At 42.8% G+C, this 26428-nt stretch overlaps 1 protein-coding gene across 7 annotated transcripts in view; it reads left to right on the forward strand.

Annotated features, from left to right (window-relative positions):
• ELMO1 (engulfment and cell motility 1) overlaps positions 1 to 26428 on the forward strand; it is a 559155-nt gene that overhangs the window by 204272 nt on the left and 328455 nt on the right. For 4 of the 7 annotated variants that reach the window (XM_058296773.2, XM_058296772.2, XM_058296774.1 and 1 more), the window contains exons 11-13: positions 1323 to 1373; positions 4080 to 4202; positions 5549 to 5680. In XM_058296773.2, the coding sequence (XP_058152756.1) occupies positions 1323 to 1373; positions 4080 to 4202; positions 5549 to 5680 (306 nt within the window). Of the gene's footprint in view, positions 1 to 230; positions 276 to 1322; positions 1374 to 4079; positions 4203 to 5548; positions 5681 to 26428 lie in introns of all 7 variants that reach the window. The other 3 variants (XM_058296771.1, XM_058296768.1, XM_058296770.1) reach the window with 1 other exon arrangement.

The following is a 26428-nucleotide window of genomic DNA, read 5'->3' on the forward strand; positions in this document are numbered from 1 at the left end:
TTGCTTTCCTATTTCAAGAGCTTGGATGAGAACCAAGTACTGGATTCGACTTTAATGCCATCAGTCCTTTCTGAACCACCTTTCAGGACGAACGTGATCTGCTTTTCCATGAGTGGGGTCTACAAGGGCATAAAAATAGAACTGTCAACCCATAACAGAGCTCCTCTGAATTTCCGTCCCTATTCTCTCCTGCTTGCCTTTCCTTTCTGTGGTGGTGTTGACGCCATTAGGTTGATGTAGAGAGCAATGTTGACATCCTTGATTGTCCTCTGACTGTAAGTCAACCGTGCTTCCTTTGTCTGCATGGAGTCGGGGCCTGCTCTCCTGGCTGCCTGCCCCCCTGTCCACCCTGCTCGTATGTCTCTCCCATGGTACCTTCCCCCTTGTGTCGTTGGTTCTCCTTGCTTTCTGCAAGTTTATTTTAGCTTGAACAGAACTGTAGTTGTGTTCCTTGATCAGAGCTTACTTTCTTCTTTACTCAGAGTAACTAGAAACACCAAAAGAACCCCACCCCCCAAAAAAACAATATTCAAATGTCTTTGTGAATATGAGCAGTATTTGTATTTTTGAATGTTTATACCAAGACTTTGCTCAATGATTGAATTTTCCCTTTGTATCTGTTTGTCGATACTTAGAAAGGAAACCTGTGAGTCATTGCATTCAATGAAATCACCCCAAATCCTCTGTGCCAGTCAGGCAGGCCAGAGTACCAAAGCACAACTTGCAGAAATGAGGCCCAGTGCTGCTAAGTGTGAGCTCTGTAGCTTAGCCATCTGCCCAGATAGTTGTCCTCCGCTGAAGCACCACTCTCCTCGCTCACGTAGCCTATTTTCATATCCTGGGGCATGCACTACCAGCACATTTTGGTTCTCCATAGATTAAGATGAAATGCTTCTGGATGATTTTGATCTTTAAAGTGGTGGTTCTCTAATATTGGATTCTTGCCTTGTAAACACTCTGCACATACAGAGTCTAATAAAAGCTGATAAGCCTCTCTGATGGAGAACCATTGCTTTTATTTGGAGAGTTTGCTTTTTATTCAGCACTCACCTTTTTCTGGAAGGAGGAAATTCCTTCACAAAAGGAAAGAAAGAAGCATAGGTGCCACATTTCCTTCCTTTGCTTTTGGACGTGGCTTTGTAATCTAAATGGAACAATCAAAAAAATAATTTGAATACTACTTCCTGCTTGAGTTCATAATTTCCTAAAGAAATAGTGCTGATACAGTTGAGAGGCACACCCCCGGATAAAGTCATTTTTGGTCATTTTGAAATGAATCTGTCTAACCTAAACCTTTGTGTGGGTGTGTTTTTCTACAATAGGAGATGGCGAATATTTTGGCACAGAAGCAATTGCGCTCCATCATTTTAACAGTGAGTACCTGCAGTGACTGTTTGTTGGCTTTTCTCTTCTTTGGTGGGGGAGGAATGGCCTGGGACATTTACTTATCTCCTCTTCTGACTATAAACTGTCATTTGCTTCTGTGATAAGCAGTAGGAAGCAAAAAGGAGGAGAAAGTGAGCTTTTGGAATTGGAATAAGTAAGGCTTTCTCCCAAGGAATTGACTCATATGATGGAGAAGGCGGTCCCTGGAGCTGCTTTAGAGAAAATGTAAAGGGAAACACCTTCTGGCAGGACAAGTTGGAAATCTCTCAGTGGGACAGGCTTATTACACTCACAATAGCTTCCACTTTGCAAAAACATTTTAAAACATTTGCATTTAAAATTCATCTAAGGAAATAAGGAGCTCGATGACTTAAAAAATTTTTTTAGTAGCAGAAACTTGTACTGTTCTTATTGAGGAAACTCACCGAAAACCTGAGAGAATACTCATAATATGGTCAGTCTTTTTATTGGCTCTCAGTGAAAATGAGATTTTCACCATCATTTTCCTGAGCCCTTCTGCAAGAGAAAGAAAAACATGTAGGACCCATTCATTTACTGCAATGCTAAAATGACCTTAAACCTAAGTGAAAAAGCCCTAAGTGTTACATTTTTAATTCATGTATATATCTAGATATCTGTGTTTATATCTATATCTATTTTTGAGGTACCAAGGCTGGGGAATGAACTTGGGACCTCATATGTGTGAAACCAGTGCTCAACCCTGAGCCACATCGGCTCTCCTGAGTTGGCTTTTTTGTTTGTATGCTTGTTGTTTGTTTTTTTGTTTGTTTTTAGGAGGCATCAGGAACTGAACCCAGGACCTCCCATATGGGAAGCAGACGCTCCATGCTTGAGCCACATCTGCTCCCCTCCCATGTGTATATTTTTGTTTGATTAAAGTAGGTGCTCCAGTTCTTCAGGGATGCCAAGCCTTCCCCCTGAAACTGAAATCTGTAATGGACCTTAGTGGAGCATCCAAATAGATTCCAAGGTTCAATTATGGCTTTGTAGGAAATGCAGGGGCATTCATAATGTGGATATTCTTTACGTCAGCCTCCAAAAAAAAGTGGAAACCGCAATATTTAAGTGTAGTTCAGCGAAGGTGTTTGTGCAAGGGGAGGTGAGTGGGGAGATGAAGGGTTAGAGACGCTGAGCTAAGAGGGTGGTAACTTACTCTTGATACTCACTTGGTCTAGCAGTCAAGATTAGAATGCCCAGAGAAACAAGTGCAGGGGTTGACTGTAGCCGTCCTGTCTCAGAGATAAGTGGAACTTCCTAAAGTGGGAATTTGATGTCTGGCAGTTCAAGGTTGGTACTCGTAGGCAGAAACTTGGAGTATGGATAATGGGGGTTGTTAATTAAACAGATATCCATGCACTTTGGATGGTAAGTATGTACTATAAATTAACAATGTGTTATGATGAATGAAGGACAGAGCATTCTAGACTAATTTTCCCACTTCATCCCAGAGCCTAGATGCCCATATACCCCCTCACTCCCCATCATTTTGGTTCAGTGACTTTGGATTATGCTCATCCTCCTGGTCCTCTTCCTCCTCCTCCCCATTTGACTGCCCACCCCTCCTGTTAGCTCTTGTGCCCCGGGGCTAGTGCTCAGAGTGATAGTTTGGAATCCAGGTACATTCTGGGTACAGGACCACCCAGGCTGCACCCTAAACCTACACTTCTCCAGTCCTGACTGTAAACATTGCTTTTTTCTTCAAGACTCCACAGTCATCTGTATGGGGCAGCTTTGCCACTTACTGAACTGTCACTTAGAAGTCAGTTTAAGCAATCCACAGAAGCGCAGCAACTGAGTGCCAAGGGCAGAATTCTTGCAAGCAGCAAGACCTTGTTGGGTCTGGCATATTCAAAATAACTGATTTGAATTGTTGTTTCATTGCGTGGGCTGGTCGTTTGGCATTATTTGGGCACCACTGTGTTCCATGCCAAGGAGGATGTGTGTTAGACCCAAGTGTTGAATTAATGGCAGGGATCCCATTGCTGTTCCAGACCCAGCTCTGGTGGGAGCACAGGCCAGGCATCCAGTCTTCCTGTCATTCCTTTTATATTGTTCTGTTTTCAGTTCTTTTTCTATGGGGGAGGGCCATTTATTTTTCATTTAACCGTTAACTGGTTACATGCATGAATCTGTTCTCTGCACTGTTATGGCAGGGGCCCCTTCCTAGTTTCCAGTTGGAATTAACTGCAAACTTGATCTGTACTTGGCTTTCACGTGTTATTCCTAAAACATTTCCCCATTTAGAATTGGGATCACTTGTCCAATTTGTCCTAGGGTAGATAATGGCAAAGATGATTCTGATAGATGACGCACTATTTATTGCACTGCTGTGTGCCAGGAGTGCTTCTGTTCTAGAACGTCATGATGCTTTACAAGACCCTCTCATTCCAGACTTCTTCACTGAGATGGCTGCTATCACCAGCAACTTTCCAGCACCTTCCCCTCTCCCACCCCTTCCTGATCTTTCAACTAGAAAGAGCAGAGGCCCTGGAATATGCAGGGAAGCTGTAATATCCCTGTGTCCCCATATTTCTCCTGAACGCTGTTCCACCAACCCACACTCCTGGTGTCTCCACATGAAAACTAAGGTTCTACTTGGCACGATGATGGATCTTAACTTTGGTGGTCTATTTTCTTTTTTTTTCTATTTCATTTATGAATCATCTTCCCAGCATGTCATCCGAGCTCAGAGGGCCATCAATAATGAAATGGCACACCAGCTATATGTCCTGCAAGTGCTCACCTTTAACCTCCTGGAAGACAGAATGATGACCAAGATGGACCCCCAGGACCAGGTGAGCGCCCAGGAGAGAGCAGCGGAAGCTCAGAGGAGAAGAGAGGGAGAGCCTTTTCCCAGGCTGACCTGAAACCGGGCATAAGAGAATGTTATTGTTTGTTTTTTAATCATCTTTGTGACACGGATTTAAAATTTAAGTGAATCTAGGATTAGAGAAGAAAATGATCGATTCTTCCATTAGACCCCAAACACATGCATACCCTTCCCTTATTGGGTAAGAGAGCTAGACATCTCAAGACCACAGACCTTGGCCCTTGGACCCAAACCTTGAAGGGTAATGGCCTTGGGCACCTAGTTCCCAGACATCTAAGGCCACTTGGTGGGACTATGTGGTGTTGATTCTATAGATTGTGGAAGTACTTTGCATTTCCCAGTGGGCAGGGCCAACGTTGGAGTTTCAGGTTAAACCGGTTTTCTGGGTTAGCATTTGTGTCTCCAGCTATCTGCTATGGTCCTCTGCTAAGACTCAAGTTGTTGTGCTGGGAGGATTTTGCCTCTGCCCCCACAGCTTTTTGAGAACTTTACTGTGTGAGAGTAGACTGAAAGGCAACAGCTGGGAGCCTTACTGTAGCACATTTTCAACTTACACAGTGCTGCAGCTTTGGAACAAGGAGAGCAGTCATTATTGGCACGTGAGGGCTCGATTGATTGCAGATGTGCACTGCACATGTGAAGTGTGTAACCGCCACGGCACTTCATGAATGGCGTGAGGCCATGTGGTTAAGAACGATGGGAGGCTTTGCAAAGCCATGCAATGTGCCCCTTCATTTTTGACAAAGCCAAGGGTAACAGAGAGATGAGACTCTGTCATCTTTCCACTTACAGTGATGGAGAACAATGCATCTTTTTTTAAAAATAATTTAAGAAATGTTTTTAATGGGCAATGCATCTTAATATGGACCAACCTTTCCTGTTGGGAGACTTTTCCTCTTATTTTTATGCTGACTTTGTGTCTGTGAAGTCACTTCTTAGTAGAGTTAAGGATCACTTTATTGCTTGAATACTGTTCATAACTTTCTTTGCCTCTCACTTAGTTTCTAACCCACATTGTTTCTCCCAGATTCTCTAACTTGGTCTTCTCCAAGCCCAGCCCTGCCATCGTATTTGTGGCTCTCATTTAGAACTGCACTAGGCAAGTGGGAGGTTAATTTTAGAATGAGGCTGGGGCTGACGAACAGGGAGAGTGGCAGGAGGTTGGGAAGTGTGTGAATATTGGTTAGCTTTTGTCTGGTTTTCTTTTACCTGAATGCAGTGATTCATTTAGACAAGGGGGAAACGGGAGTCTATGTAATGTCACATTGTAAAAGCCCTTCTCCCTTTTGTTTCGTTTCCTAACTCCTTCAGGCTCAGAGGGACATCATATTTGAACTTCGAAGAATTGCTTTCGATGCAGAGTCTGAACCTAATAACAGCAGCGGCAGCATGGAGAAACGCAAGTCCATGTACACACGGGATTATAAGAAACTTGGCTTCATTGTAAGTGAGCCCTCTCCAGTCAGCTCTCTCCTTCCAACATCCCCGGTTCTGACCTCTGTCTCGTAACTGATGTCTTCTCTGAGCGTGTGGTCCTCTTGCGCCTTACAGAATAGTTTCCACATTTTCCAGATGTTAGCTCGTTTAAACAGGATCACATGAAAGTCTCTTCTGGCTGCAGTGAAATGGAATAACTTGCACAAGTGTGACTAATACTGAGTTTGTTTATTCAGTTCTGATTAATTGTAACCTACAGCGGTTAACCCGGAATGTATCTACACATCTTTAAATCTACTTCACAAAATGCCTAAGGTTCTGGTTGAACTGAAGGTGCGATGGAATCTGTGGGGATAGATCTTATTGGGTTAGTGATTGAATTACTTACATGCATTGAGTTTATATCAAAATGTCATTGAAAAACGTGATTTTTTATTACTTGGAGATTTATGCAATTTATATATTCCTAAAATGTTTGTCTGGACAGCATTGCTAACAAGGTATCTCCTAGTTTTGCTTTTTCTTTTCTCAGCTTGAACATCAGAACACAGCCTGCCCGAAATATAATCTGTAGTTTTGGTTTCTACCTGCATTCTTTCCTTGCCTTTATCACTATCATGTTTCTGAGTGACCTTGGGCTGATCTTAAATTCTGCAGGTATAAAATTGGATTTTCATTTTAACCTGCATCATAATTAGCACACATGTTATTTGGCTTTGGTAATTAGAACTCACTAGGCATTATTTTATAATTTCAAATATTCTTTTCTTGAAAAGATAAATATTAGTATTAACACATATTTTGATAAAAATTCTGTCATGCTTTATGTGTTATTTGGGAAACTTATCTTTCATGAGAATTTTCTTTGAAAATCTTTTCATATCAGTAAACATATAATGTTTTTCATTACCGAGGGTGTTTTTATTATTTGGGTGTATTACAGTCTCTTTAACCAAGTCCTTTATTGCAGCCCAGAATTTACACATCTCCATGATTGCATATGTAGGGTAAATTCGTGAAACTGATTTCTACGGTATGCATTTTTAAGACTTTTTTTTTAGAAGACAAATGACCTGTTTTGTTTTGCTTTTTTTTAAAGATTTATTTATTTATTTCTCTCCCCTTCCCCCCCCTCACCCCGCCCAGTTGTCTGTTCTCTGTGTCTATTTGCTGTGTCTTCTTTGTCCGCTTCTGTTGTTGTCAGCGGCACAGGAATCTGTGTTTCTTTTTGTTGCGTCATCTTGTTGTGTCAGCTCTCCGTGTGTGCAGCACCATTCCTGGCCAGGCTGCACTTTCTTATACGCTGGGAGGCTTTCCTTACGGGGCACACTCCTTGCGCGTGGGGCTCCCCTATGCAGGGGACACCCCTGCGTACAGGGCACTCTTTGCACTCATCAGCGCTGCACATGGGCCAGCTCCACCTTGGTCAAGAAGGCCCAGGGTTTGAACCGCAGACCTCCCATGTGGTAGACGGACGCCCTAACCACTGGGCCAAGTCCGCCACCCCATTTTTAAGACTTTTGATATTGTCAAATTGCTTTCCACAAAGACTGAGTAATTTCTACTTTGACCAACAGTGGATCCAAGTAACCATTTTTTTTCCCCTTTCCAATGATGTTTCTTAATTAAAAAAAATGAACCATCTGAAAATTTACTGTTTTTATAGTGTTAATCTTAATGTCTTTTCTGATAAGAATAATTGTTGACCGTTGCATTCAGTTTTACAACTGTTTGATAGAAGTATTACTTTTATACCATGATATCCCATCTTTTGACCTTGACATTCCACTCCATCTTTTGGTTGAGTCTCCTTTTAAATATTTTAGCAAAAAGTTTATGACCGATGGACCAAGTGGGAGAGCTCCCTCGTGGTTCCAGGGCCCTGCTTTCACCCACATGCGTGTTGACAGAGTCCCATCACCAGAGATACGATAGGGAAGAGGGATGGGATCTACTTTCTACCTCACCTGCAATTCCTTCCAGATTTTACTTTTTTTGTGGTGAGCAGGGCATGTCCAAATCACCTGGGAAACTTGCAGGGCCACCCAATCTCTTGTACCCTCAGGTCATATTGAGTTGCCAACCAAGACCTCAAGGCGCACACATTTCAAAAGAGCTCCCAGTTGAATCAGACCCTGTCCTGGCGGAGAACGTGGTTCTAGCAGACCCCTGTGTTCCTGCAATTTCATCTTCCTCCTTCTGCCACTGCTGGGATTTCTGGCACTTTTGAATTATGTAGAAAATGTAAAACTAGAGTTCCTTATGTGTGCATGTCTCTTTACGTGTAAATGTACATCTTCTTTGCATGTACCTGTCCCTGTCCCTGATGGTAGTGGTTTTGATCGTGGGTAGCTGAATCCCAGAACTTACAGTGCCAGTTCTCCTTTCTGCCATGTTGTGGGAGGAATGGAGCCGAGAGGAAAATGCTCACTCAGTGGGACTCAGAGTGGCACTCTGAATATTACAGGCTCTGTGTCTCTATGAGGGGTACATATCCTGGGGGACAGGAGGCTCTGAAGCACCTGCCTTATATTTTCTGGTCTGTTCTAGTGTAAAATCGGCAGGGCATTCCATGAACAAGTGTCTGCCTAACTTTTCTCAATCTAGCTCCATCTGTCTTATCACTATTGATAATTCCTTCCACAGTCAGTATTAGGTTTTATCTCAGTCTTAATTGTCAGCATCTGGTATTTCACTTCATGAGTAGTTTAAGAAGAACGATATATTTTTTTCCTTAACTAGAAGTTAATTTGCTCTGTTTTTAAGGCCTTTGGCACTTATATGACCCTCCTCCTCTCCAAGGACTTGGAAAGTCATTTTAGAAAGAGCACCCAAACAGAGAATAACCAAATGGGAGTGTTGATTTCCTTTATTTTTTATGTGGTTCTTCTTCAGATTAAAATTTTAGACCATCCCCCACAACTTTTCCTAGGCCATGTTCTTGCATCACAGAACTGAGAAATTGGGAAAACTCCTTCGTAGTGATTGGTAATGCTGGAAATGATCCAACAGCTTTGACAAGAAGATAGTTTCACTTTTGAATACACGGCCGGACAGAAATAGACAAGCCTCAGGAAACTGAAGCAATGCTCATTGCCCCATCTAGAGACCATCTTGCAAAAAATGCGGAACACTGGCAGAAAGCAGGAAATGTCTAGCTACAAAAGCTCTAGATGCTGTACTGTAAGCAGACCTGAGGCAGAATTCTCTCTGTGCCTCTATAAGGGAAATAATCTTGATTGTTGACTTCTTCCTGAACTTTGTCGAGCTCTTGGAGGTGTGGATGATCTTTTGGATCTCTTTGAGGAAAAGTTCAGTTCTTGAGATGACAATTGTTATTTCTCATTTCACCCCTACACCCAGGAGATGTTCAATGAACATCTCCAAGTTGCTGGAATTAAGCAGGCCTGGGTTTCCATCTCAGCTTTCCTCCTTGCGAGCCATGAGGCATTGAGCCAATTGTTTAACCGATTTGGGCCTCAGTTGCCTCAGCTGTGAAACTGGACAGCTGCACTTCTATTTCAAGGTGTCGTGAGGGCGCTGGGAGACCGGCGTGTGACTAGGTGTGGAAGGCAGGATGCAGTGTCACTTCCCTCTCTTTGCTCCCTTCCATTTTGAAGAGCACACATCACAGAACTCATAGGTAGCTTTTCAAAGTTTTCCAAGGTGAAAGGAGTGGTTGCTCCAGCGAGATAAGTCCAATAGTCTGTTGAAGGATAATAAACAACAAAACCTTTGAGAAAGCAAGAAGGGCCTCGTGTCCCTTCTCACACAGCATTCCAAGGCTGCATATTTTTCTGATAAAGTAATTCTGACATCTGAAGAGAAAGTGGTTAGATGGCTTGACTGGTTAGTTGTAACACCGGAAAGCACCTGATTTCAAAACAGAGCTGCCTAATCTTCTAAAATCTGAATGATTTTCTAATTTCAAAAAATGACCCTGCCTTTGTAGGTCCACTGGAAGTAGGGTGGGTTAGCGGAATTTGGGATGACAATATTCTTGTAACTCCTAAGGAAGGGTACATGTAACTGCAATAGATAGAAAGGCAGTCTTGCTTTCAGAATAACTTTATTTTGAAAAAGAGCGAAGATACCTGTATGCAAACTATATACCCTGTAGATTGTACTGGCGCAAAACTATGCAAATGATTTCCATACTCGGTGAAGAGTGTTACTAGCCAGAGCCCCTTCAGAACTTGTCTCTGCTCTGATTTCTAATTTATTGCTTCTCTCTGAATTTTACCTTTGTCCAGTATATTGGACAGGGACTTAAAAAGATGTCTCTGGTTCATTTTTCTTCCTGAATCAAGGCAGATGTTAAAATTGGACAAGGCTGTTTTCTTTTTCTTCTTTTTTTCCCTTTCTTTTAACTTGACGGATGCCAAAATAAACTCATTTTTTAAAAAACTTTCTGAACAATATAATGTGCTTTAATATGAAAAGTTTTAATAAACGTCTTCCTTAACATTTTCAGCTTGTCCAAAAAAAAAAAAAGATTTGAAGGCTAAAAATCTTATTTCAGAATTAAGGTCCATATTCAAATTTTAAGAGAGTTTTCTATCTTCTTGGGTGATAGAAGATAATTATGCATGGATATACATGTGTAATTATTCATAATTAGATATGTAATACTTGGTGTCCCTTTAATGTATTTTTTCCCCAAATATAGATGGCAGGGAATGAACTCAGCTGCATGTGCCTTCATCTCTGTCCCCATCCCTGTACCACAGATGGAAGCCTCTTAGACTAAGTGCTACTGGGATTCAGAGCTTGGGCTGCACGTTCAGGTTGTTCAGGGCTGATTCTTGACTCTCCTGTTTGTAGGCTGAGTGACGTGGGCAAGTAACTGGATATTTTCATGTCTCCACTTTCCTATCTTTACGTGGGGACAATAATTGTCACTATCAGCAGGTTTGTTGTGTGATGAAATAAGTAGACGCTTACAAATCATTCCGAGCAGGGCCTGACACATAGTGAGCAGCCTGTGGATTTAGAAGCTCTTGTGATGATGCCATGGTGACTTGTTCATCTTGTCATTGGTACTGCACCCAGTGCCAGGGGCCACTGTGACAAACTCTCATGGGGAATGGGAGAGTAGTTTGACCTGGGAAGATAATGACAAAAATGTGTAGTATAGAATATGGATAAAGATGAAGGAATGAGGTATGCTGGAGAATACAGCTGGTGCTTATGTTGCATGGGGAGAGAGAAGTCAAGCTGACTTGGTGAGTGTAGGACAGGTTATAGAGAATTTTAAATTCCAAGGGCTTTGAAATATACTTTGAAGTCACTTGGGAGCTTTCAAGCCAGGAGAGCCATGGAGAGGAGAGTTCCAGGCAGCTCCAGGCTCGGCCTGTCCAAGCCCCAGGCCCTTCATGTGACAAAGTGGGGAAGAGAGAGCCCATTCTCAGCTAATGTGCTAGGAGGAGACGCTAACAGAAATCTGCACATTATTTAGTACTGCTCAACACGGTAGAAATTCATGTGGAGAGTATTACAACTGGCTTTGATTTGATTTACTGATTTTAAAACCAGAAACTGCTTTGAAACTGCTGCTACATAAAAACACCAGGTCCTGAAATCTGGCGGATTTTAACCAAAATCATTCTAGGCAGAGGAAAACAGTCTGTAGTGGACTTACATTTCCACACCATTCCCAACAGAACTGTATCGTGAGAGAGTGTCTCTGAGAATGTGATTCAGTCCCTCAGAGTTCGAGGAGGGCATTCGTAAGAGTCTAGAATACATTCATGGGGAGAAGGAAAGTAAATTTTGACATTTACCTCATGTTTGTGGTGTACGTCCTTCTTTTTGCAACAAGGCAGCTCTGGAAATGATGGGATAAAGCAGATTTTTGTCAAGTGAATCACTTTTCCCCATTGAATGATTTCATCCTTGGGACAGGACTCTTCACCAAGGACTTTGCTTTCAAATAAGTTACAGGTGTGACCTATAAACAATAGAGCTGGAAACAAAAGGACAGTAAATATTGTTAAAAATCCTCGTGTCCTGAAATTCCCTAAGGTTTATATACGTGGCATTCAAGGGGAACTTTGGGACTCCCATCTGGGCCAGGGTGGCCTGCCGGGAGGCTCTCACCAGTCCCAGCCATCCCATCCAACTGAGGGACCCCTGGGCAATGTTGGTGGGGGATTACCAGTGACTGAGACCCTTACCCCACCTGGTTCAGGCTGGATGACCTCGTAGGCAGATACTGCGTGTGGAATTCACAGGCAGATACTGTGTGTACCGCCCGTTCCTCGCGGAAGCCAGAGCTTACGTGCTCCCGATTGCGCAGGCACCCCTTTTCCCCGTGATAATGCAGAGGGGCTCCATTCCTAGTCATTTCTAGCTGCAGACTTGCTCCCCCCGGTATAGGGCACTGAACTAACCAGGAGATTGGTCGTTCTGGAAGCCTGCGCTGAAACAGCCACCGGGTGGCACCAAAGCACAGCTGGTGGCTCAGGGTGAGCCCCGCCCTGGGAATGCCTGCTCCCTGCAGCTGTGTTTATCAGGCCTGGAGGGTCTGAATTGGGAAGGACCCAGAGAGGGGGCCTCAGGGTCTCCTCAGAGATTTCTAAAGCCTTCATTAGGGACCCTCCAGGGACTAGGAGCGAACTAAGATGCCCAGCTGGGCGTCCTGTTAAGTCTTGAAAAAGTTAGAGTTAGTGTCATGTGAGCTTTTCAATGGGTCATAAAAATCCATACATATAGTATTTTATCTTAACATGAAAATGCCAGAAAGAATGTACTGGAAAGAGTATATGGTAACTCTAAATGAATATTGACTGCAAAACAGTAATCATAATATTCAGGCACACCTTGTTTTATTGTCCTTTGCTTTACTGCATTTTGCAGATAGTGCTTTTTTAAAAAAAAAACAAATTGAAGGTCTGTGGTGCTCCTGCCTTGAGCAAGTCTGTCGGTGCTGTTTTTCCAATGGCATGTTCTCCCTTCATGTCTCTGTGTCACATTTTTTTTATTACTGTGTTTTCCTGTGTCACATTTTAATTAAGGTACATACATTGTGTTTTTAGATATAATGCTAATGCCCACTTCACAACTACAGTATAATAGAAACGTAACTTTTATATGCACAGGGAAACCAAAAATTTGTGTGCCCTGCTTTATTGCAATATTCACTTTATTGTGGCTGTCTGGAACTGAACTCGCGCTATCTCAGAGCTATGTCTGCATTCTGGGGTTAAAAATATAGATAATTAAAATGTGTGACAATAATAATAACATGGAGGGAGCTGATAACTGGAGTCATCGGGAACCAGCGTCACTGGGAAGTGAGACAAGCTGTCTGCGGAAGTTCGTTCAGGGAAGTAGCTACCTCTGCAGCCAGGTGTGCAGAGGAGTAGCTGGAGCCTTCTGATTTAATAGTAGGGAGTTCTGGAGGGTCGGGAACACTTTTTTCCTTTTCTTCCCCTTCCGTTTTCCCGCAAATATCATGGGGATTTTGAAGGGGAAGCCAAAGGAAGGCAGCCTATGAAGCTGTTGTTACTTTCTGCAAACGCTTCCAGGCAATTTTTTTCTCCCCTTCCTTCATTGACTGGCATGCGAGAGTCCCGCCGCTCAGACAGCGCGTTTGTTCCAGGTGAAGAGAAGTCGCCCACTATCCAGTCCTTACAGCCAGGGTTGGCTCCACGGTGCCTTTCTCGGATGTTTTGGGCAAAATGATTCATAACGTGGTATGCACTGTCTTCACGTTTGGTTTTAAGCGTAGAAACCATATTTGAAAGCTGCGGCGACACCAGTAAGAGAGGAAGAGCTTGCTGTGGCAAGCTCTCTCCAAGCACCCGAGAGCATGAGATCCTGAGCAGAGCGGCTCCGGGCTCTTCCCACTGGGAGCGGAGGCGTGGAGGGCTGCCTCCCCTCAGCTTCGCTTCCTCTTGCTCCCTAGGGGTTGCAGAGGGAGGTCCAGAAGCTCCACTTAGAATCCCCGCACATCTCTCCCCTCCCCGCCCTTCCTGTGCCTCCAGCCAGACGGAGGAAGAACCGTCGGAACCGCTGCACCCGCGTCCTGGAGGGGCAGCCCCGAGATGCGCTCCTGGTCCCTCTCGGAGTCACCAGTCTGCCCCGTTTGGCACCGCCTGTCCCGTGCAGCAGGGCGCGTCTTGCCGCTGCCATTTCCATCGGTTTGAAGTTTTCCCATCTGTGACAAGTTGTTGTCTTTCTTCCTCCCCTACCTGGGGGCAGGGAGCAGGCAGGAGTCCTGCGGGGCGGCGGGAATCTCACTGCAGAAGCAGCCCGCGAAGCTCCAACGCTGACCTGCCGCGCGCGCCCTAGGTCCTTACTCCTGAGAGTAAGGAGGCGCATGAGTAATAGGACTTTCAAAATATTTATGTTGTTAAAGGGAGTATTTTAAAGGAAAACTTAAAAAAAAAAAAAAGAAATGAACAAATTGATCAGTATCATGGCAGTATTTGACTTCGTTCTTTTGTGCTTTTTAAAAAAATGTAGCTAATTTCAATTCTAGGAAAAATTTCTCAGGGATGGTTATTGGAAGTCGGGTGAAGAATCCGATTTCTCCCTCTTCCTGGTTTCCCGACCCTATTTAGCCCCCTTGCTGTGCCCGAGGAGGGACATTGTGAGAAACTTTCTCCTGGTAGGAGTTGCCTGCTTCCTGGCCTCCAGGGGGCGCTCCTAACAAAGGTATACTAACAACTACAGCCTAAGGATACTTTTTTGAAGAGCTGCTGGGATGTCCTTGAGGTGATGGGTTACTTAGCCTTCTTTGTTGGGAAATTTCAACTTTAAGGCACTTCACCATATTCAAAGAATTTCTCCTTCTCTTTTTAGCTTAAAACCCAAGAACTTGGTCCCCCGTACAGCATGGTACAGCATGGCAGTGGCTAAAGGAGGCGCCTTATTCAACACTGTCGATCACTTACTCTTAGTGTATCACATCCTTTCTTTGTACGATAAGACATTGGAGCAAAAGGGCACAATCCAGAAGGTGCAAGGGTAAAGGACGGGACAAGGGCAAGATTACAAGGCGACCCTGTCCAGAGTGTGTTCTAGGGTAGACACTGCCCAGTTGGAGATGTGATGACATGTAAGCAGGGCAATTTTTTTTTTTTTTGATGAGCCCACCCTCTGGAGCCTGATGACCTGGTTTTGCATCCTGGCGCCAGTGTTCCATAGCTGTGTAACCTTGGGCAAGTTACCTAACCTTTCTGTTCCTCAGTATCTTCACTTGATAGTAATAGTTCCTACCTAGGATTGTTTTGGAGATTAGTGAGTTAATAGTTCTTCGAACCATGCCTGGCACTGAACAAATGTTCATAAATCCTAGCTGTTGCTATTGCCATTTGGATCTGATGTCCAAAACGAGACTGGTATCTGCTTTTGCCCTCCTTGTGTGGCCGGAACAATTCCCTTTTTATCTATAACCACTTGGATGAGAAAATAAATATGTGGCTTTGAAAACAGGGCTAATCCTGAGGGGTCACATGTCCCAGACTTCATGAATTTCAGAGAGTTTTCATAAGACTACTTAGCAGGGTAAGACTTTTATGCCACTCAGAGAGCCTCTCTAATGAAGAGGATTTTTCTTTTCTCTAAACTTTTGCTACTCAGGGGCTGGCAAGTAGGCATGTGGTTAATGATGTCCTCTTGGGGGGCCAGTCTGTCAGAGGCATCTGTCCTTGTGGGGATTTTCAAACAGGGAGAGGGCTCAAAACCCTAGCAGAAAGCAAAGAAATTTTGCTAGCCACAGCAGGAAGCACTTTTTAATTGGAAGGCTCTATCAGTGAGAGTGCCTTGGGCATGGGCTGGACTGTGTTAGGCCTGGGGTGTCCAATCAGAGTCTAGAATAGGAGGGCAGTTGTGGGATTCTGGGACCTCCGAAGGATTGTTGTGAACATCCAGTGCCTCTTCTCTGCAGCTCCCTGCTCAAGTGACTTTGCCCTCGGTAGGATGACATCAAAACCACCCTTGAGAACCATGAGGCTCTTCTGGGGTGCAGGCAAGAGGGTGAAGACAGTCACCCTGCGTTGACAGGCAGTGAACAGCTCCACGGGAAGTCAGAGTGCCTTCTATTTTTATACAGCTTCTTGAGACACTGTGCAGTTGAAATACTTTCCTGCTCCTTTCCTCCCAAGCGCTCACCACTGTCACTGTGCCCTGTCCTTCATAGCGCTGAATTTGGTGCCAAGGGGTCTTAGGAGAGGAGGTGCAAGCCCGACGTCCTCACCTGGACCTGTCTGTTTCACGTCTGGGAGGAAGTCACTTCTATACTGGGAGACGGCTCCATGGCGTGGGATTCTAATTCTGGGGATGGCATTTTGTACGTGTAGGAAGACTGTCAAAACCTTTCCAAATGGAAGGACGAGAACCAGAATGAGAATAACATGGTTATATAAAACTGTCCCAGTGCAGGCATCTCGGCATGCTTCTGAAGAGGAGAGGGAGGGGAGCGGGAGGTACTCTCCGCGAACTCCTGCAGACACTATAAACTTTCAAATGAGAAGTGATGCCCACTCCAGAGAAGGGGCTTGGGATGACTTACTTAAAAGGATAATGGGTCTTCATTAATCCTTTGCCTTCTTATTATCCTTGTCCCTCCTCTTTTAAGTATTGACATTACCAAACTGAGCAGAGCCTTGAGAATAGACGGTTTCCACCGGGGTCTCATTGTGTTTCCTGCCCGCCTGGCCAGCAGCCCCAGCAGTCACCCCACCCACCTGCAGCAGTAAAGCCAGCAGCATTTCAATGCTTTCCCTGCCCTGCGTCAAATGGGTCCCATGCGGATCTCCTGTCACCTCCGTGAGCCTCAAGGCGCACACGTCTATTTTACAGATGAAGAAAATGAGACTTCCTAGCTTCAAGTGGTTAAAAACCTGCCCAAGGGACTACAGTGTTTTTGGCAGGACAGGGACCCACGTGCAGTTTCCTGTCTATTTATGGGAAGGTCCAGAATGCGATGGAAGCATGGTGGTGGGAGTGAACTCACATCGCCTATCTTGGCATGGCTTTTTCTCCTGGCTTCTGGGCTTCCTAAGAGGAGGTGCAATACCCAGATACTTCTCCAGTCCTGTAGAGTCCTGCCAGGGCTCAGGACGTAACCAAATACTTGTTACCTGGTACCCTGGAAAACCTTCCCATAGGGTCAGGGCAAGTGAGTAGCGGTGCTTCTGCTCACCTGCAGTGCTCCATCACAGCCTCCAGGTGGTGCTGTCCTGCTATTTAAGGAAAAACAAACTGCCAGATTAATGGTCTCTGCAGATTGAATTCAGGTGAAACAGGAGGGCCTTGTTTCCATTCTCTGCTTGTTTAACCTCGGCCTGCTCTCTCGATGTTTTTCATTCATTTGCATTTCATTGATTTTTGTGGCTGCGTTTTCTTTCCTCCCCTCTCCTACCTCCTCCTAATTTGGAGCTTTTCCCACCCATACGCACCCCTGGGATGATTTCTCTTTACTGCACCACTGTGCACCTTGCTCCAGAGTCCAAACAAAGTAAAGAAGTAAAGCAAAGGTTTTGATGATTGGGGTCCTCACTGCCCATCTTCCCTCCTCCAAGGAAATCCAGAAATTTGCCTAACGGGCTTGCCATTGCTCATGATAATGCTGGGAATTCTCATGTTGGTTCTCTCGACGCCCCAACCCTGGTAAATATTTGTCCACGATGTCATTCATACACTAAAGCTTTTCCTTCTCAGCTCCCTGCAGGGCCTCTCCCCACACGCCCACGGTGGTCGGTCCTCATCATTTGTGAGCACTGGGTAAAAGGAGGGCTGAAGAATGGAGAAGCCCCAGCAGTTTGGCTGCTGGTCTGGTGGGATCCATCCCAGAGGATGCTGGGACTGGGTCTGTTAGAATAGGCGCAGCAGGCCTTGCAGCTAGGAGGGCTGTGGGAGGAGGCGTCTCTCTTCCTTATTTGGGGAGACCGCTGCAAGTCGGGCAACTGCTGTGCGTTGAAGGAACGGATGCCTGCCTCCAGCTGTCTGCACGCTGTCAAGCGTCCAAAATAGGTAGCCCAGGCTTGGGAGAGGGCGAGACTGCATTTCAGCTGTCTGGTCTTTGTGGATGATTGAGTGATGGCATCTTTAGGGGTCACCTGCAGGGCACATTGATATTCATGGATCGTGCAATGGTGGCCGGTCATGTTGGACTTCAATCTGACAGAAGGGATGGTGCTCCACTCTTTCCTTTCCAATTTCTAGAATGAAAATAAGAGACTAATCGGTTGATCTTTTTTTTTTTTTTCCCATGCAACAAATAATTGTGAGCCCTTAATGTAATGAGTGCAGTATGTAAATAAACCACTGGTCACAAAGATGAGGATATAATGTGAAAGAGGAGTGGAAGTTGAGTTTGGTAGCACATTGGATATGGGAAGTGGTGGCATCTGCATGACCAGGAGGCTAAGATTGCCGTATCTAGACAGAGAAGACAGCTCAGGAAAGAGGATAATAAACCTCTTGTGGGGTGTAGGATATTTGAATTACTGGTGGGACTTTCAGTTGGAGATATTCAGAAATCCACTGGAAAAACAAATAATACTAGGACATCTTAACATTTGTTGAGATTCAAAATAACCTAGCAAGTTGTTGTCCTATTTGAAAGAAAAGGAGCTGGGAAACTGTGACTGAAAGAGAATAAATGAATTGCCTACCCTCAGTATAGGTCCACACTCAATCTGTGATAGACCTGGGACCCCTGCACACCTCTAACTCAGGGCAAGGCTTCAGAGAGCATTCTGGGGGACGGGCGCCAGCGTGAGGTGATTTACGCAGGAGGGCGCGCGATGAGCCTACATTGGGTGGATTTCTTTGCTGAATCCCAGGGTTGTACAAAGCAAGGGAGGTGAAGCCATCTGCGTCGGGGACTGGAAAACACCTGCTTTTGGGCAATAGGAGGAGGAAAACAACCCAATGAAGAAAATCGCAAGGGAGCTAGGTGAACAAGGAGAATATTGTCACAAGACCAGGGCAGGGTGGGCAGAGTTGAGCACAGCAGGGAGGGACAAGAAGGTGAAGACTAAGGAAAGGACTCAAGATTTCAGGAAGGGCAGTGAGGGCAGAGCATTGGTGATCTTTGAAAAAATGGATTCAGGAGAACAAATGCGGCAGAGGCCAAACCCTAGTGGCTCATCTGCTGTCTGTCAACTAAAAACCTGAGGGGTTTCTAAGCTCCTTTCTTTGTAAATAAATTGTATTCCTTTCTGCTTATTAAAGAGGTCATAGGTTTTCATTATGGAAAATTGAGAAAGTACTAGTAAGGAAAAGGAATACCATGACCTTTAAATCCACTACTTCCAGAAAAGGTAAATACTGACCTTTTAATGTTTATCTAGTTTTCTGTACACACGCACTGGAACTATACAGGATTTCGCACAGTAGGAGAACTGGTAGAGAACAGCTGGGTTCTTCTGAGCAGAGGGTGTGCAATAGATGTATATATGTGTTCATGGGTGTGCAAGTGTGTGTGTACACGCTTGTGCCCAGCACACAGAGGGAGAGAAGATAATAAGAGAAAATTGGAAAGGGGGTGACCATTCCACAAGGGACTCTGAATTACTTGTAGGATCTAGGAAAGAAAATTGATACTGTGGCTATAAAAAGCCATTTCCATAGTCCTATTTTTAGTTTTTTCTTGTGACACAGCACTGTCTTTACAGAACTGCCTTATTTTCGGTGCTGAGTATGAATGCACTGCTTAAGGCTGCTGCGTAGACGGGCTGCCCTGGCCCTGCGGGGGCCGTGCTGAGCGGCGGCCCCAAGCTCTGCGTTGTTCTCCACCACCCCGCGAGCTGGGCAGAGGGCAGCCCTGAACCAGCTCCATCCACTCTGCCCTCCACTGCTGCTAATAAAACAGCTTTTTGTTTTCATTCACTTTACACGTCAGAAAAATGAATTCCATCCTAAAAGCAATTTTGGTAAAAAGTTGTTCTGTGAACATCAGTTTGTGGGTCGTGCACTGTAACCCTTGGCTGGGCCAGGGGGCTGTGGGCTCGCCTCGCTGCGCCTTACTTTTCATCCTTTACCTGCCCCTGGAGAAATCAAGGGGACAGGGGCGGAAGCACTCAGGAAATGCGCCACCTGGAGTGGAAGGCGGGGCCGGCCTAGGAGATGGGTTGATTGGAAAGTCGAATTCTTCCAATCTGCCTTCTAAGTTCCTTCTCCAGGTCTGTGCTGGCACCTGCAGTGTTGTGTTTTGTTCGATTTTTGTACCTTTTTCTTTCCCCTTTTTAACAGTTTTTTTTTTTTCCTGCTAAACAATGTAGTAATGCCCATTGTGGAAACTTCGGGAGATTAAGAAATTGTGAAACAGCAAAACAAACACCCAAGAAACTACAACAAAATCCTATAACCATATCATCCGGAGGCAAGCATTGCTACCACATAGCTGATTCCTCTGCTTTGTTTTCTGTGAACTCTGTTTTTTCACACTGTTGAGCTTAAACTCTTTAAGATTTCCTATCATGATTTTTGCTCCTAATTTTGAACCATAAACATTTTCCTGTGTCAGCAATAAGTTTGATAAACATTGTATGCAGTGGCTAGATAACGTTTCATCTAGTGGTTGAACAATAATTTATTTCAGCATGCTCTTGTATATTTGATATGTTTGTATATTAAAAAAGGAATATGTTGTACTATTTGTCCATACTTAATATTATTTTCTTAAGAGAGGTTGTAGACAGAGTCTTCTCTTGCTTCTATTTATTCTGTTTTTTTTTTGGAGGTACCAGGGATTGAACCTGGGACCTTGTATGTGTGAAGTAATTGCTCAACAACTGGGCTATACCTGTTCCTATTTATTCATTTTGAGACTCTTTCTCCACCAGTCTGAAAACTCATCTTTCTAACAAGAAGCTCATGTATGTATTAAGCAATTTTCCCATTTGAATGAATGATTATAAGGTAGATCCTCATTTACTAAGAATAGTGCAGTAATCTAGTTCTCGCCCTCTGTAAGTCTTTCGTCAAGTCATGGAACCAGAGGATCTGAGTGTCTAGCTCTTCCTGAGTGGTTTTGGTCAAATTCCTTAATTTTTGAGCCTCAGCTAACTTATTTTCTAAGTGATGATGGTGAGTTTACACACCCTTCTTTTACGAGGTTATTAGAGACCAGATGAGCTAGTGTGTGTTCACACAGTTTATCATTTCTGAAGTACCATGCAAAGGATGCCTACAAATGTTGCCATTGAAAACACGATTTTAATGAGGTTATTCTTTTAAAACTCTGTGAATGGAGCTTCTTGTTCTACGTGATAGGAAGGATTAGACTGAGCAGACCCATGTGACCTCACCTAACAGAGTCATTGAGATCCCCGCTTTGGGCTCAGATAGTGTGGTGGACTGAGTTACAGACCCCAGTTTAGACATGTTTCTTAATCTGAAGACACTTTTCTGTGGGTGGGAACCCATTACAAAGAGGATTTCTTGGAGCTATTTTAGTTCAGATGTGGCCTGACTGAATAAGGTTGGGTCTTAATGTAGATGAATGGAATCTCTTATAAGCAGAAGAAATTTTGACATAGAGAAAGCCACAGGGAGTAGCTGGAAGCCGGAAGTCAGCAGGAACCCAGAAAAGAAAGGAAAGGATTTTGTCGTGTGAAGACAGAAAACAGATGCAAGCCATGGAACCCCAAGGATCACTGGCAGTCAGCACCAGAATATTATGGACTTTGGGAGGAAAGCATCAATTTTGGATTTCTCCCAGCCTCAAAACCATGAGCTAAAAAATTCTCATTATTTAAACCAGCACATTACGTGGTATTTGTCATAGCAGCTTAGGAAACTAAGACAAACATTTCCAGTAAATTAATATTTAGGGAGGTCCCTTGAGAAATGGTTGTATGTTTTCTTAATATTCTCCCCAAGTATTGTGAATTTAAGTGCTCAACAGCTGATATTCTGCAGAAAAATTAGCCAAGGTATTCTTTTGAATTGAGATAGTCAAAATATGTTGTTTCTCTTAAAACCTTGTAATTCAGAGCAACACAGTTTTCCTGCACTGTCAATTTTTTTTGACCTCCAGAATTTCTTTTGAGTCAGTGATCAGTATAAGATCACTGGTAATAGTAGTATCTATATTAAACAAAGTTACCAGAAACAGTGTCCTAAACAAATATGTTATTAGGACAGTGGTGGGATTGGGGCACTTTTATTTCATCAATTTTATAAAATTCACAAAAATTAAAATTTTTATATTTTCTGACAGCTTTATTGATATATAATTCATTGCCTATTTAAAGTATACAGTTCAATATTTTTAGTATCTTTACAGACTTGTGCAACCATCACCTCAATCAATTTTAGAACATTTTCGTTATTCCATAAAGACACTCCACATCCCTTACCTGTCACCCCACAATATCTCCTACCACTTCAACCCTCACTCCCAACCCAGGGCAAACACTAATTTGCTTTCTGTCTCTATAGATTTGTTTATGCAGGACATTTCATGTGTATTGTTAGGAATCAGATGATCCTTATATAGAAATGGAATCATACAATATGTGATCCTTTGTGACTGCCTTCTTTCATTTAGCATAATGTTTTCAAGGTTTATCCATGTTGTAGCATGTCAGAACTTTATTTCTTTTTATTGCTAAATAATTTTCTGTTGTATGGATATACCACATTTTGTTTATCCATTCATCAGTTGATAGGTATTTGGATTGTTTCCATTTTGACTATTATGCATAATATTAAGGACATCCATGTACAAGTTTTTTGTGTGACTGTAAGTTTTCATTTGTCTTGGGCTTCTTATCTAGGAGGAGAATTGCTAAATCATCCCTACCAGAATTTTCCAAAGTGTCTGCACGACAGTATATGATGGTTCCAATTTCTCCACATCCTTGCTAACAATTAATATGTTTTATATGGCAGCCATCCTAGTGAGTGTAAAGTGGTATCTCATTGTGGTATTTCTCTTTATTAGACAGTAGCTTGTTTACAGAACAATCATACAAAAAATACAGGATTCCCATATACCACCCTATTATTAACACCTTGCATTGGTGTGGAACATTTTAGCTATTGTCCATGGTTTAACTTAGGGGACACTATGTAGTGTAGTTGCATGGATTTTTAAACGCTTTTATTCTGCTACCATACTCACAATCTAGCATTTTCCCCTTTATGCACATTCAGATATATATTTCAGTGCTGTTAATTATATTCACAATGTTGTGCCACCATCACAACTATACATTACCAAAACATTTTCATTATTGCAAATAGGAATCCTATATATTTTAAGCCTTAACTTCTCATTCCCTATCCCCACCCTTTCTCATCATAACTTGTATTCTAGGTTCTGACTTTATGAGTTTGCATATTCTAATTGTTTCGAGCCAGTGAGATGATATATCTTGTTGTGTCTGGCTTATTTCACTCAACATGATTGATGCCTTCAGGGTTCATCCATGTTGTTGCATGTATCCAGACTTCATTCCTTTTTATGGCTGAGTAATATTCCATTGTATGTATATGCTGCATTTTATTTGTCCATTCATTGGATGATGGGCACTTGGGTTGCTTCCATTATTTGGCTGCTATGAACAATGTACAGTGAACATCAGTGTGCAAATATCTGTTTAAGTCACTGTTTTCAGTTCTTTGGGGTATATACTGCGTAGTGAGATTTTCATTGTGATTTTGATTTGAATTTCCCTGGTAGCTAGTGACAATGAGCATCTTTTCTGTGCTTCTTGGTTATTTATTTGTATATCCTCTTTGGAGAACAAACTCTTCAGACCCTTTGCCCACTTTCTATTGGGTTGTCTTTTTATTATTGAGTTGTAATTGTTCTTTATATATTTTAGATGTAAGTCCATCATACAATATTTGATTTATAAAATTTGTCTCCCATTCTATGTATTGTCTTTTCACTTTCTTGATTGTGTCCTTTGAAGTAAAAAAATGCTAATTTTGATGATATCTAGTTTATCCATGTTTTCTTTTGTTGCTTGTGCTTTTGGTGTCATATCTAAGAATCCTTTGCCTAATGCAAGGTTATGAGGATTTACATCTGTACTTTCGTCTAAGAGTTTTATAGTTTTCGTCCTTGCATTTAGATCCTTTATTTTTGTAACAGGTGTATGGTAAAGGTCCAATTTCATTCTTTTGTACATGGTTATCCAGTTGTGAAAGTACCATTTGTTGAAAAGACTGTTCCTTCCCCATTGAAATGTCTTGGCACTCTTCTTAGAAATTAATCAATAAGTTTAAGAGTTTATTTCTGGACTTTCATTTCAGTTTGGTTCCATTAGTCTTTGTGTCTATCCTTATGTCCTGATTCCTACTGCTTTATAGTATGTTTTGAAGTAGAATTCACCAAAGAAGCCATACCGTCCTGGACTTTTCTTGGTTAATTTAAAATTTTTTAATGATCTCCCAAATGGATCATGGAATCAGACCCCAAATGGACCATTAAAAAACATTCATCAGCATCATCAAGGAATATTTTCTGTGCATCTTTTATTAATTTCCACACACAAACACAATTGTATGCAGGTACAAACCCAGATTTCTAGGGAGGTCCAGTCCCATTTTCAGACAAGATTCTGCCCAGTGATTCGCTATTGCAGTAACTCTTGGAAGCACTGTGGATTTACATAAGGCACCTTCTAGTTTTCCCCTCAAGTCAGCAGACTAAGACTTCTTTTGACAGATACCCCTTGTGTATAGAATCTCAGTGCCCTCCTTTTGAGAATTGGGAGGTAGCTTTTCTGTCTCAGTCACTGCCTTTCAGTCTTACTTGGAAATCTGGGTTCTAACATAGCTCTTTATGGATTTGTGCTTTTATTTACAAAATATATTTGAGCCTGTCTTCATGAGTTGTCTGTGGAAATCTGCTCCTTGAAGCCTCGGTGGACCCTGAAATTCGGATGCTGTTGTCCCCTGCTCATCTCGTCCTGGTGGTGGTAACATCACCAGTATGCAGTGAAGGCATCTCCATGACTTCTCAGTGTCAAGTTTTTGTTCCTTCTGCCGTTTCATATTGAAATTTGGACCACCTGCATTAATCTTTTCTGATGTCTTAACCAAAGATTAATAAATCAAAAACCAAAACAAACCAAACAAAAAACCTAGAAACCCTCTTCAGTGTCAGCAAGAGGAACAGTCATGAAGGGCTACAAGGGAGCATAATGAAAACTAAAGACAGAAGAAGAGCTGGGCATCACGAAGGTTGGACCGGAAGCCATCGAGTCAGACCCCAGGGCACCTCGTCTTTCCCTCTTGCTCTGCAGCTCTGGACATCGGCCTGCTCATCATTTCTGCAGATCCTTCTCTATTTCAGCATGAACATGGCAGAAAATACCCCCTCTTTGACTTTCCATAGCGTACCACATCCTACACCCAATGACTGATGGTCTCAAAGAGATGGACTTCAAAATGGAAAGTCTTGCCTGGCTTCAGTCACTTGACCACCTTGGCCCAGGTGTGCCCAGGGTTATATGGCCCTTCCAGGTCATATGCAGTACTCTTCTTCCCACAAGAGATGTATGTAGAGAACACAGGATTAGCATGCATACCTCAGTGCCCAATAACAAGTGGACCTTCATTTATAACTTGGATATCACATAAATACCTATTTATTATATATTCAGGAGTATTCATTTACTCTGTGATCATTAAAAAACAGTGTTATTTTAAGGAGCAAAAAGTGGAAAGAATAAGTAATATTAAAATCTTCATCTAAATAACTGATACTGGTTAGACCTCCCTACTAAATATGCTAGATAGACTCAGAATCAAATTCCATTGTAGTCTCTTAGAATATATAGAAATGGTACACTTAAATTTAAAACTGTAGATGGCTGTGGCTGTGTTAAAAAGGAAAATTGACTACAAATTTAGCATAAGATGGAATTTTATTGCCTTTACAGAATTAAATTTGATTTAGAATAAGTTCATTCCTTGGAAAGTGTTAAATAATATGATGGCAGAAGAAACAGGAAATGCCTCACAGTAGCCTGTTCCATTTGTCCACCTTATATAATGGAGAAATGATTCATCTGTTCCAATTTCTAAAGGTGAGAGGGTTTTGACATTAGAGATATGAAGTTTGACCAAAAAAGTAGAATACAAGAAATAATTATAGTGGTTAGTGATTTGTGATGAACTTCTTAAACTCATTTCGAGGTCCCAGCAAAAGAAGGCTGATTTGGGTGATGTGTTGGCCTTGGCTGACCATATTTTTATCCTCTAAGAAGTATGATTTCCCAGGCGATATGTATTTTATTTTTTTCCTTGGCTGTGTAGACCAAGTCTTGGGACCCCATACTGACCGGTGTCTGAATTGCAGCATGGGTGCTTACAGGCAGACCACCTGGGGAGCAAGGAAGGGTGTCCCCAAACTCTGTCTATCCACCTCTTTGACCTCTGAGCCACACTTGCATGGAACTGACTCAGAGCAACTCAGCTCTAGACAAATGTCTGAGCTGAGACCAGAGCTGCAGCTCAAGAAAAGTTTGCAGTTTAAGCATAGCCAAAAAAATATAATTGCTAAAACAAAGGAATCAATACTCTCTGGAGAAAAAGACCAGAATCCTGATTCTCCACAACTTACCATTTACAAGTAAGTTTGGGATATAATAAAAAAAATTCCTTGATATATGAAGAACAAGACAATAGGAAACCAATCAAATCCAACTCCAGAATGAACCAGATGTCAAAACTTACATACAAGGAGTATAAAATGACTTTGATAACTCTCCCCAATGAAGGGAAACAAAACATGTTTTCACTGAATGAAAATCTTAGCAGAGAAAGTGAAAGTTC

Source organism: Dasypus novemcinctus, chromosome 5, assembly GCF_030445035.2.
Source record: "Dasypus novemcinctus isolate mDasNov1 chromosome 5, mDasNov1.1.hap2, whole genome shotgun sequence".
Taxonomy (NCBI): Eukaryota; Metazoa; Chordata; class Mammalia; order Cingulata; family Dasypodidae; genus Dasypus; species Dasypus novemcinctus.